This window comes from Octopus sinensis, linkage group LG18 (assembly GCF_006345805.1).
Source record: "Octopus sinensis linkage group LG18, ASM634580v1, whole genome shotgun sequence".
NCBI classification, from domain to species: domain Eukaryota; kingdom Metazoa; phylum Mollusca; class Cephalopoda; order Octopoda; family Octopodidae; genus Octopus; species Octopus sinensis.
In genome coordinates this window covers 17,914,170-17,926,669 of record NC_043014.1, presented here as the reverse complement: position 1 = coordinate 17,926,669, position 12,500 = coordinate 17,914,170, and the positions used below count along the sequence as shown (strand labels likewise).

The window sequence follows — 12,500 nt, the reverse complement described above, 5'->3', positions numbered from 1 at the left end:
TGTCTGACCTGTCACATAGATAAATGTTTATTCTAAATACGTACGGTGTAGCGATTTTTTTCCTCGCCCTTTCGTCGACCCTACCAGAGAATGCCGCGCTTCATTTAAAAGCTGTGGCGACAAACTGTCTTCAATTTGGCCGTCATTTATTCTGAAGTCCGTTAAAATGGAGGAAGTTATACTTGAACGCACGCGCGCATAGAAATATATGTATTTGCGTGCGTGTGTTTCTAGCTATCAATTTCTCTCTCTCTCTCTCTCTCTCTCTCTCTCTCTATATATATATATATATATATATATATATATATATATTATATATATATATATATATATATTACGGAGATGTACTTGCATAGCAAGTGACTTGATCTGAGATCGTGTGCTGAAACCAAACATTGCTGCGTGGAAGGTGTTTATTTTGTGATTGTGGAGGTTTTTCTTAATCATCATCCTTTGACGTTGTTGAAAAATTCCAAACAGTCTGGATTGATTGAGGGTTGGCTATTCATACTTTCGTTCGCTGAATACAAAACGTTACTCGCGAGACATCCGTTCAGGGGATTTTCACCCTGAGTCAACATCTGACACTTATACGCCAGCTGAATGCACTGCAGCAACCGGAAACGAAGTGTTTTCATCAAGCGAGCTGTGAATCGAAACAACGATCTGGCAATCGTGAGTGCAACACCCTAACTACTAGGCCACGTGACTTCACTCTTATGGAATCAATCAGTGGTATAGAAATTGTTGCAGTAGTTATAATGGTGCTTGTTCGGGTTGCAGTAGTGTTGTCTTATGACTTGTCTCGCTGTGATGGTGGTGATTGTTTTTCTTTTTCTCCACGATACCACCACCACCACAGCAACAACAATAACAACTAACAAAAACTAACAAGGAAAGTACCCTATTTTTATAGGGTACTTTATTGTTGTTGCTGTGGTGGTGGTGGTGGTATCGTTTGTTACTTCAGAAGAAATTGTTTTTGTTTTTTTGTTACTGTTGCAGTTGTGATGTTTATTGCTGTTGTAGTTTTTTGTTATGGTTTTTATTATTGTGGAGTGTTGTTGGTGGATGTGGTATAATAATAAAAGTTGTTCTTCGATAGTAATATTGATTCTCGTTCTTCTCGTTCTGGAAGTTTAACTCGAGGCATCTATCATTCGATTCATACGCCCACATGTTTGTGTTCACATAAATGGTGCCAAGTCGAAACCTTTCAACGCGTGTATTGGGCTTTGGGAGGAATGCATAATGCCACTTCTTTTCATGGTTTTGTGTACAAGAAATACCAACAAACGACAACCAATCGTCCGTGTTCTATCCAATGTCTTCGAGACTTGTGACCTTTGGCAGTTTCAGATTCTTTCACGCAAGTAACGAAAAGTTAATCTCGGCCACGACACTGCCGGCAACACGACGATAAAGGTGTGCAGTGCTGTAGTGTTACCTTGCATCCTCTACGCCACGGAATGCATGGCTCGCTTCGGCCGGCACACCAAGGCCCCGACGCAAGTCAAGCTTCGTCATCTCCGCTCCATCTTGCATGTCAAATGGCGGGGTCGCATTCAAGATGCAGAGGCCTTGCGCCGCACGGGTGCAGTTAGTGTGGAGGTCCTCATTACCTCATCGCAGCTGTGCTGGGTGAGACCTATATGCAGGATGGTGGGCAGTAGGCACACAAAGGCAGTTTTCTACGCTGAGCTGCGTCAGGGCAGAAAGAGGCGTGGTGGCCAGAGATTGCGATACAAGAATATGCTGAAAATGACATATGAAGAACTCCGGTACCCCACCATCTGACATCTGAGAGGAGAAGGCCTCGAGGCGCGATAAATGGCACCGAATGCTGAAGCTCGTATTTCCAGCCCTTGAGTAGAAACAACACAGAGAATAAAAAAGAGCACATGAGAGGCGTCACTTCTTCTCTGCGTCAAGTAAGTTCACCTGTAGCAGATGTTATCGCTGTTACAGATCAAGATCAGGCCTTGTAGCCCAGATGCGAGCCTGTCAGAGATAATTTCTGAACAGAACAGTCAACGTCGACCGACGACGACGATGACATGATGCAATATATCGGATGTGTTTAAGTGTTAGTAATTTCTTCTCCACCCTTGCATCAAACAATCTCCATAGCGAAATGAATCCTAACTCCAGCCCTCATCACAGTGTATGGAAATTGCTTCTTGTATTAATTTATATTTCTAATATGTTTCTTGTTTTGTTTTATATGTTTTTAAATTTTGTTGTTAATATTTTCATTTATTGTATTGTTATCTTGCTGGTGTAATAACATATTGTTTTATTTTTATTTTTAATTTATTCTATTATCCAGTTTCTTTGATTGCTATTTTACCGATCTGCAATGGCCTCAAATCGTTGGATATGAAACCCGTTTGTGAGTCGATTTTGGCAGACATTAGTCAGGAAACAGTTACTTTATCATTTCCCTCGGATCTTACTGGAATCTGGACATCGCAAAGGTGAGTGCAATTTCTGTCAAGTACTTATGCACGTTAAAAATAATCGTACGTTCGCGCACCCACACATACACAGACACGCAGACACACAAACACATTCACACACATTCACACACACACACACATGCACGCACACATAAGAGCAAACAATACGCATAGTCATGTGACATCGAATTGCATATAAATACAGAAAAAAGGACACACACATGCATGCACAAATGCATACATTTCCACACTCACTTCATCAAGTAAGTACGCTCACACACACACACGCGGCGCGCGCGCACACACACGTACACTTTCTCAACCACACACATACACACACACACACCAGCAACAGATACCGTGTATAGGTTATAAGTTGCTTTAACATTTCACCCATTGAAAAAAAAATCAGAATAAATGAAAAAAACATATAAGCAGTTGTTTTGGCCCTTGAGAGAAATTTAAAAAGGTGAATTTTTTTTTCTCATTTCATTATTGGATACCTCTTCCTGACGGCGAGCTGGTAGAATCGTTAGCACGCCGGGCGAAATGCGTAGCCGTTTTTCGTCTGCCGTTACGTTCTGAGTTCAAATTTCGCTGAGGTCGACTTTACCTTTCATCCTTTCGAGGTCGATAGATGAAGTACCAGTTACGCACTAGGGTCGAGGTAATCCCTTTGTTTGTCCCCTCTATGTTTAGCCCCTTGTGGGCAATAGAGAAATAAGAATCGTTAGCGCGCTGGGCAAAATGCTTTCGGAGTCGATAAAATAAGTACCAGTTGAACACTAAAGTCAGCGTAATCGTTGTACTTACCATCCACGCCCACGCATGCCTAGAACTGTTGGCCTTGTGCAAAAATTTGAAATCATCATTTAATATCGCTTTAAGGCGGTGAACTGGCAGAATAGCTAACACGTCGGGCAAAATGTCCTTTGTCCACCTTTTTCATTCGAGGTTAAGTTCCGTCCATATTGATTGTCTTCCATCTTTTCGTGATGGGGAGGGGGCATAAAATACAGTGGGGTCGATGTAAGTGACTAGCGCCTCTCCCAAAATTTTAGGGCTTGTGCCTAGAGTAGAAAGAATTATTTGATATTGTTTAAAGGCGGTGAGCTGATAGAATGGTTAGAGCGTCGGAAAAGCCTTAGAATATTTGTTTCGGCTCTTTATGAACTGAGTTCAGATCCTGCCGAACTCAACTTTGCCTCACAAGGCTTTGGTCGGCCCGATGCTACAGAAGAAGGCACTTGCCCAAGGTGCCACGCAGTGGGACTAAACCCGGAACCATGTGGTTGGTAAGCAAGCTACTTAGCACACAGCCACTCCTGTGCCTGTAAATATATATATATATGTGTGTGACAGTAAGTATCTATAACTTGGGGTATACACCTGGTAGAATGCCGATTAAAACTTTCTCACTATATACAGCTACTGATGTCATTAACAGTATCTATCTGTAATTACGCTATTTAGGTGTGTCCGTGTTAAAAGTTTGTTACCAAACTCCTCCGCAACCACTGGACCAATTTCGACCCAACTTGGCATGAGGAACCGTGGATATCGGGAGAGTATCAGCATCTATATGCGATTCCCGAAAATTAAACTGTCCGATTCCAATCTGAGAGGACCGCATTCAAATGCTAAATGTATGTGAAACCGGTCCCTGACTTTGTAGTTACTTTGCTTCCGCTGAACCGATTTTGACCAAACTTGGCATGAGGAACCGTGGGTACCCGGAGAGTGTCAACATCTATACGGGATTCACGAAATTTAATCGGTCCGGTTCCAATTTGATAAAATCCGAGAAAACGAATTACTCCGCTCTCACAATACAATGACTCTCCTCATGCTTGCTACCTCTTTCTCTTATTGAGGGCTGCAGTGTGAGGAGTGGTAATTGACAGAATTGCATACAATGTGACCTCTCATAACTCTCTTTCTCTCTCTCCCCTGAATATTTACTGCTTTTCTTAACTCTCTCTCTCTTTCTCTCGTTCTCTCTCTCTCTCTCTCTATCTCTCACTCTCTTAACAGATTGCTCTCTTTTCCATGTCTCCTTCGGTGTTACTTTGATGTTTCTCTCTCACATATCGAGGTTACTTTTGTAGTAAAAAAGAGTTGTGCAAAAAACATACTTTATACAAAAACATACTTTCGTAGCCGAAAGATTATAGAATACCAAAGGCTCCATTATTCATTATGTGAACAATGTTCAGAATCTAAAACGATCTGTGGAACATAAGTAATGTATGTTCCCAGTTTGGAGAAAATCAGTTGCGAAGTTCAGAAGTTGTGCGGGTTTACACACACATACACATCCCCAGTTTCGTGTGTGTGTGTGTGAAGGCGCATGGCTTAGTGGTTAGGGGGTTGCACTCGCGATAGTCAGATCGTGAATTCGCTACCAAGACCGGGCATTACGTTCTGTTCTTGAGCAAAGCACTTCATTTCACGTTTCCCTGTGATCATTTCGTCATCTTACAGGTGGCACACAGTGCACATGTACAGGTAACGTCGATTTGATGAAGGGAGTGAGCTAATGTGTACACAAACATTTGATCACTATAAACAAATCATATGTGTGGTTTCTCGGCAAGAAATTGCAGCCCCCTCATACGTCGTCTAACGACGGGAGAGTTCGCAGTAATAGTATATATATATATATATATTAATGTTTTATAAGCAATCACCGTTCATTGGCTCAGATAAATAGTCTAATATCGAGACTTACAAGCCCTCGACGGAGAAGAAGTAAGGTTTGCCGTACGCATAAACGTGTGGGTTCGAGTCCCATACATATGGCAAACCCTACTTTTTTTCCGTCGAGGGCTTATATGCCTCAATATTAGACTATTTACCTTAGTCTTCGTATTATGTGGTAATGCTTCAGCAAGTAAAAAAGCACTCGATCAGCAAAGAGAGTAAAGATAATTTTAAAATTAAAACAACGCAAATCTTGTAAATACAGCTACCAAGGATTTCCTGGTCGAAATAATAATTTGTTCCGCCATTTATCAAGCTGAAAAGAAGACCGTTTCTCAGTTGTCAGACGATTATAAAGAAGGCAAAAAGAAAAACACAAGGGAGATAACCAACGTTTTGATAAATACCAACACACGAAACTCTCGGACCTTCAGCTACACTGTTGTTTCTGCTAAACATTAATATGTGTGTAGGTGTGTGTGTGTGTGAGAGAGTGTTTGAGTGTGTGTGTATGCGTGTGTGCGTGTTAGTGTATATATGTCTGTGTATATATATCAATATATACACACGTGTGCATGTGTATGCGTGTGTGCGTGTTAGTGTATATATATATGTATATATGTATACGTGATATGTGTGTGTGTGTATCAGTATATACACGTGTGTGTGTGTGTGTGAAATAAATATATCTATAATGTCGGTATTGACTGACTCTTTACGGCGAAATGAAAAAGCAACCTCAAGTCCAACAGGATTTAACCTCAGAATATAAATGGGTTATAATTTCAATATTTTTGTTTAGTATCATTGATAGGCAAGTTCCAGTGTTAAGGCTGGCGTTAAGTTTGAGAATAAGTGAATCGTTTCAGTCACCATTTTCCTATTTAATTGATTTCTAATTTAGGCACAAGGCTTGGCCGACATGTGGTTTTTGAACGAGTGTTGATGATTAAATCAACTCCAATATTAGGCTGGTACCGCTTGATACGCACCACAAACTGTTTGATAGATATAAAGATCGTCAGGAGAATTTGAACTTAGAATTAATCTCGACACTGAGAATTGAACTCAACACTGCAAGGCATCTTTGATGTTGTTCTATCTATTTTAATATCCATTCCCCTCCTCTCTGTTTCTATTTTCTGTCACTTGCTTTATTTTAATGTCTGAGGAGCGAAAGAGTATATGGAATGGGGGATAAAAGCCTTAAATATTCACTTGATACTTTAACATTCTGATTTCAATTGTTACCTGAATCGGCTTGACTGAGTTTCATATTCCGGATATCTTCAATAAAATAAATACTGGTTAATACACTGGAATAAATTACAATCAATATTTACCAATTTTCTTGTAAATTTGTTGACTTACTCTCATGTTAGAGAAAAACAAAAAAAAAAACATGGAATAAGTTGCTTTTCTTTGGTTTCCGAGAGTAAATTTCTCAGAAGTTGTCTTTCTGTTCTACTTCTTTTGATTTGATAAAATCAAGACCTAGTTATATACTGTTTCAAGTTTGATTTCATTGCACGCACACACACATACACAGACACACACACACACATACGTATATACGCACCCCCAATAAATTTATAGCATTAGGACAAGAAGTCTGTGACGATTACTTTAGACATGACACGATAAAAACTTTAAAAGAAAATAGATTGATTGTGACACGCACCCTTGTTAATATATATCAGCTAGTTATTCTCCTAACCACACAGACATACACACACATATGCGGTTATAAAATTGCAACCCCAACATCCTGCTATGATATTTGGACTCAGACTGGGAACGACCGCAAGGTCTTTTTATTAGGCCCGGTACTAGGAGTGGCTGTGTGGTAAGTAGCTTGCTTACCAACCACATGGTTCCGGGTTCAGTCCCACTGTGTGGCACCTTCGGCAAGTGTCTTCTACTATAGCCTCGCGCCGATCAAAGCCTTGTGAGTGGATTTGGAAACTGAAAGAAGCCCGTCGTATATATGCATATATATGTATGTATGTATGTGTATATGTTTGAGTGTCTGTGTTTGTCCCCCCCCCACACACACACACACACAAAATCGCTTGACAACCGATGCTGGTGTGTTTACGTTCCCGTAACTTAGCGGTTCGGCAAAAGAGACCGATAGAATAAGTACTAGGCTTACAAAGAATAAGCCCTGGGGTCGATTTGCTCGACTAAAGGCTGTGCTCCAGCATGGTCACAGTCAAATGACTGAAACAAACAAGTAAAAGAGTAAAAGAGTAACCGTTTCTACCAAATCATCCCCTTACCATATCTAAAATGCTGCTTTTACATCACTTTGTTTAATTTTCTACTTTCTTTCCTTAAATTTTAAGATTCCTTGGAAATCCTTTATTTACAAAAAAAAAAATGTGTATCAACCCGAGTGTATTACAGCTATTTGTACAAAAATAACAGTAGCATTAATAGCGACATTAAATTTGAAGAGTGAGCTGGGATGTGCAGCTCCAATAATAAATATAGAGGAACAAGAGATATCACGCTGGAACCGAATTCACAAAATCCGCCTGTATTGTAATTATCACTGCAGAAAAACTGAACAGTGAATCAACGTGGAAGCTCCTATATGGTTTTCAACTTGCTAGGAACAACAGCAAATCACTTTCGAACGACAGTCTTACCGTCTTTAAAAAATATATATTGTATAATGTAGTACTGGATATTCACCAAAAAATGGATGGTCATGTCGGGAAAGCTTCTGATCATAGGTCTGCTCGATCAGGGCTGACGTAGGTCGAAATGCCAACATCATCCAGAACTCATCAGGAGGAGGATGTCTATACGGCTGATCGACCTATGGCTCATAAAGAAGAAAATCTAAGGATGAGATTAAGAAGAGAAGAAAACTTTATGCCTTAAAGAGTTTAAGATTCATCTCTCATTTTGATTCTAATAGTAACGGTTTTTAATCTGAATATCCGTAATGATTTTGAGTATAAACTCTAGCCAACGGCAGTACATCAATGGTACTAACAACTAACAACCTGTTACGTTTAATGTTGATAGATTGGAATTCAAATTCTGTTCATCTGGTTGCATTTGAGCATTCAAATGTTGAGGCAGGACGGAAAGTAAATGTTTGCAAGATGTGTCCAGAGCTCTACAGCTTTTGTCAACTTACACCGACTTAACTCCTCTAATATACACATAAATACACACATGTCGTTTTACCTTGCAATTGAGTATTTGTTCCCTTGTCACATAAACTCGTCCTCCTTCACGTTCTCTGTTTCCTCTCACAACTTATCTCTCACTCATTTCTTTTCAGCTCGATTCTCTCGTTATTGAGACAATAGGAAATAAATCCCTTTTTTTTTCTTTTTCACCTTAAGTGACAAGAAGCTTGTAGACGATTTGCACTATAAAATTCTTTATTTCATAATAACGAAAAACAAAATAGTAACGGTAAGAATAAAAAGAATATAGTAAAGAATAGAGGTCAAACAAACGTGTTTCAAATGTTTTATGGCACAGGAAACATTAAAACAAACCAGCATTTTGAAGAAAGTCACACAAGTGACTTTCTTTGTCATTACGTCAGGTTTATTTCATTACTACCGATGGTCATTATTGTGTTGTAGAAGAAAAACGAGCTACAGTAACGAAGGTTTTTGCAATTTAACAGGCATATGCAAAAGTTTTAAGTGCATATTTGTTTCAAAAGTAAATTTGACAACTCTTTACTTTCTCTCCTGCTTTATGGGACAGGGTGTTAAGTGCCACCGCCATCATCGTTTAATTCAAATTGGTAAACCATTTCGTTTTACTTTTATTTCGTGCTTCTATTACATTTATATTTTATTTTATTTTTATTTCTATATATATTTCACATTTTTACTTAATACGCTACTCCTATGTTTATTTTTATTATTTCATTCTATCATTTCAACGATTTCAAGTGTGTGCGTGTGTGTGTTAGTAAATGGCCTTTAATTCTTAGAAACATTATATTCATACTGTCTCATAAATCTCGTGCTTTTCTTTCCCTTTTGCTAAATATGTGTGCGCGCGGACGCGCGTGTGTGTGTGTGGTGTGTGTGTGTGTGTGTGTGTGTGTGTGCCTGTGTTCAGAGGCGTATATATAAAACAATATGCGTAATTTATAGCAAGTATTTCTAAAAGGATCTTAACACTTTCCGAAGTTACACATTTTTATCTGATTACTTTGGGCATTTAACACCTTATTTACCACCATAAATATAGAGTGATATCACATGACACTATATTTACCCACTCAGTTACATGCACAGTTGGAAACTGAAGCACACACAAACATGCGTGTGAGTGCAGAGAGAAACAGAGTGTGTGTGTAATAGATGTCAGTAGAATCGAAGTTTCGGCTTACCGTCATCAGACTGTGACTTAGTTTGATTCTCCAAGCTTTCTATATGTTTTTGACGGCGTGTGCATTTGGTGGATGCAAGGATGTATATGTAAATTGGCTGTGATGTGAATTTGTAGGGAGAAAGTAGGAATGACTGTAATGAACGTGTAGTAGGAGACGGATGAGAAGCAAGCGCGTGTCTAAAGGGTGTGGTCTGAGACGGTAGGAACAATTGTTTTGGTTTAACAGAAAAAAGTGTATTCTCTTTGGTAGCGGTTTCTGGTTGGTTAAAAGTGAAGGATTCTTTTTTGTTCATGCTATTGTTTGTGCATAAATCTGAGTACTGAAAGATTTGCATAAAAGTTCATGTAAGAGATAGGTTATATTCTTGTCAAAATTTGTGTTAGATAAAAATTTTCTCAGGCCTACTCAGGACTATTTCGTTACTGTAAGCCTTTTAGAGGTTGGTATTATACTATTTTAGTATTTATACGAGAATACTTATAGATACAATTGTGACAGGTTCAATTTATATTGATCATAGATCAGGAACGTATAGAAATTAGTGGTTAGTGTAAAAGGCTTGCCTTTAAGTAAATTTTGAAATATATTTGTAAAAGGCTTTTGGTTAATTTAATTTTTGTTAACATAAGTTATCTTTTGGAGTATACCGATGTGTTTCTAACTTAATACATTTAGATATCTAAATAAAAGCATATATACGACGCATATAATTATACATATAGGCATCAATACTAAGATATAAATGACTGGCACTCCGTCGGTTTCGACGACGAGTGTTCCAGTTGATCCGATCAACGGAACAGCCTGCTCGTGAAATTAACGTGCGAGCGGCTGAGCACGCTACAGACACGTGTACCCTTTACGTAGTTCTCGGGGAGATTCAGCGTGACACAGAGTGTGACAAGGCTGATCCTTTGAAATACAGGTACAACAGAAACAGGAAGAAAAAGTGAGAGAAAGTTGTGGTGAAAGAGTTCAGCAGGGTTCACCATCACCCCCTGCTGGAGCCTCATGGAGCTTTAGGTGCTTTCGCTCAATAAACACTCACAACGCCCGGTCTGGGAATCGAAACCACGATCCTAAGACCGCTGCCCTAACCACTGGGCCACTGCGCCTCTACAAGATATAAATATATGATTATATATATGCACACATAGTTATATATGATACAAATATATGATTATAAATATGCACACATATTTGTACACGTGCACTCCGTAAAAATACATATACATAAAGACATTCACATATGTATATTATACGAGAGAGTGCTAGAAAGTTCCTTCAGGGTTTTTTACAGGGCATAGAAAAACTGAAGGACTGTTGCAATAAGCGTGTGGATCTGAGAGGAAAATATGTTGAATAAAAATATGCTTAACTAATCCTCCTGTATTTTCTTTTTTCTCAAAGCCAAGAATTTTCAGCTTCTTGTACATACTCATTTGTGCACAAGTGCATGTGTGTGTTCGTGCACCTCTAAAAACTGAATTATAGCAGAACTATATATATATAGGCGCAAGTGGTAACAAGCTTGCTTCCGCGCATGCGTCGGGTTATTTGCTGTCTGGATTTTGTAAGAGTCCGACGTAGTTTTTTGTGTTGCTTAGAAGATGTACTCAGACCTTGAGTTGTTGTCGGCGAAGGAGTAGCTGGTAAGGGCGGTTATAAAGATGGACGGATTGTTGAAGAGAAGGAGTTTTACTGAAGCCACGGAGGTAAAGCGAAGGGAGCTGGACTTGGCTGGTCTGAAGGAGTATGAGAAGATGGCTCAGGTGGGCGGCGACGTGAAGTTGTCGCTCCCCAAAGGAATTATGGAGAGGATGGAGCAGAAAACGATCACCTATAAGGTGTACTCGTTGAAAGGAAAAGAAGGCAGAACAGGTGGAGGCAGAAGTGGAAAAGGCGCTGAGGGAACGATCAAAGGAGATAACGTACATAACCAAAGGAAGAAGATATGGGACAACGGTCGTTCAATTTAGGACAGTAGAGAAGGCGAGGAGGATGGCGAGTGTGGCGGTGAAAACAGAGGAAGTAGTGCTTCTGCCCACATACCTTGGAAGAAAAACTTCCAAGGTGAGGGTAGAAGCAAATCCTCCGGATATAGAAGTGGCTTGGGTAGCGAAGCTGTCCTTGTTGAAAGCGAGGATAAGATGGTTGCCCTCCAAGCCACAGAAACGGAAGAAGGTGGGTGGAAAGGAAAGACACTTGAACTCATTATTCAGACGTTGGGGAACTTGGAGAACTTGGCAGAGACGGTGATGTTACTACGCTTTACTATCAGTACACTTTCTGCAATGTTCATCATAGACTGCTTTCTGGGTGTTGGTACATATTCAGTTGTTTCGGTATCTGCTAAGTGCAATAAGGCTTCACCTTTACATCATGCAGTTATAGCTTTCATTTACGTTTTGTATTTGTTAAATTTGTTGCTTCCTGCTTCTGATTTGGATGTTCTAGCTTTTCTCATTATGAAAGTACTAAGGGTTGAATTAGATTGCATTACATGTTCGTTTTCCTTTTATTGTTTGCTAGAAGTTCGATAGCAAACTTCACTTTGTTGTAGTGGTTTGCAGTGCCGTCAAATGTTATTTTATCTGAGGATATTCCTGAGATATTTTGATTAATATTATCACAATGTGGTAAGGCGGTGAGCTAGCAAAATCTCTAGCACTCTGGGCAAAATGCTTTTCGGCATTTCGTCCGTCTACACGTTCGGAATTCAAATTCGACTTTATTTTCTCATTGTTTCGGAGTCGATAAAATAAGTACCAGTTGAGCATTAATATGGCTGTAACCAACTTAGCCCCTTCTCCCGAAACTGCTAGTTTTGTGCCAAAATTTGAAACCATTATTTCCAATGTGGGGTAGATTTTTATTGATATAAATGACAGAAGGAAAATTCATTTACATTGGTATTACATTCCTGGGCGAGTCGTTAGGGGTAGAGTGCTCGGGCA

The 12,500-nt window shown here is 39.5% G+C and overlaps 1 protein-coding gene across 2 annotated transcripts in view; it reads left to right on the top strand.

Annotated features, from left to right (window-relative positions):
* The first annotated feature begins 2,333 nt into the window (after positions 1–2,333).
* The window catches only part of LOC115221654 (protein APCDD1-like), a 144,781-nt gene continuing 134,614 nt past the window's right edge, over positions 2,334–12,500 (top strand). For both annotated transcript variants that reach the window (XM_036510759.1, XM_029791855.2), the window contains exon 1: positions 2,334–2,477. Coding sequence is in view for 1 of the 2 variants with exons in the window: in XM_029791855.2 (XP_029647715.2) it covers positions 2,380–2,477 (98 nt within the window). In the remaining variant the exon portion in view is untranslated. The remainder of the gene's footprint in view (positions 2,478–12,500) is intronic.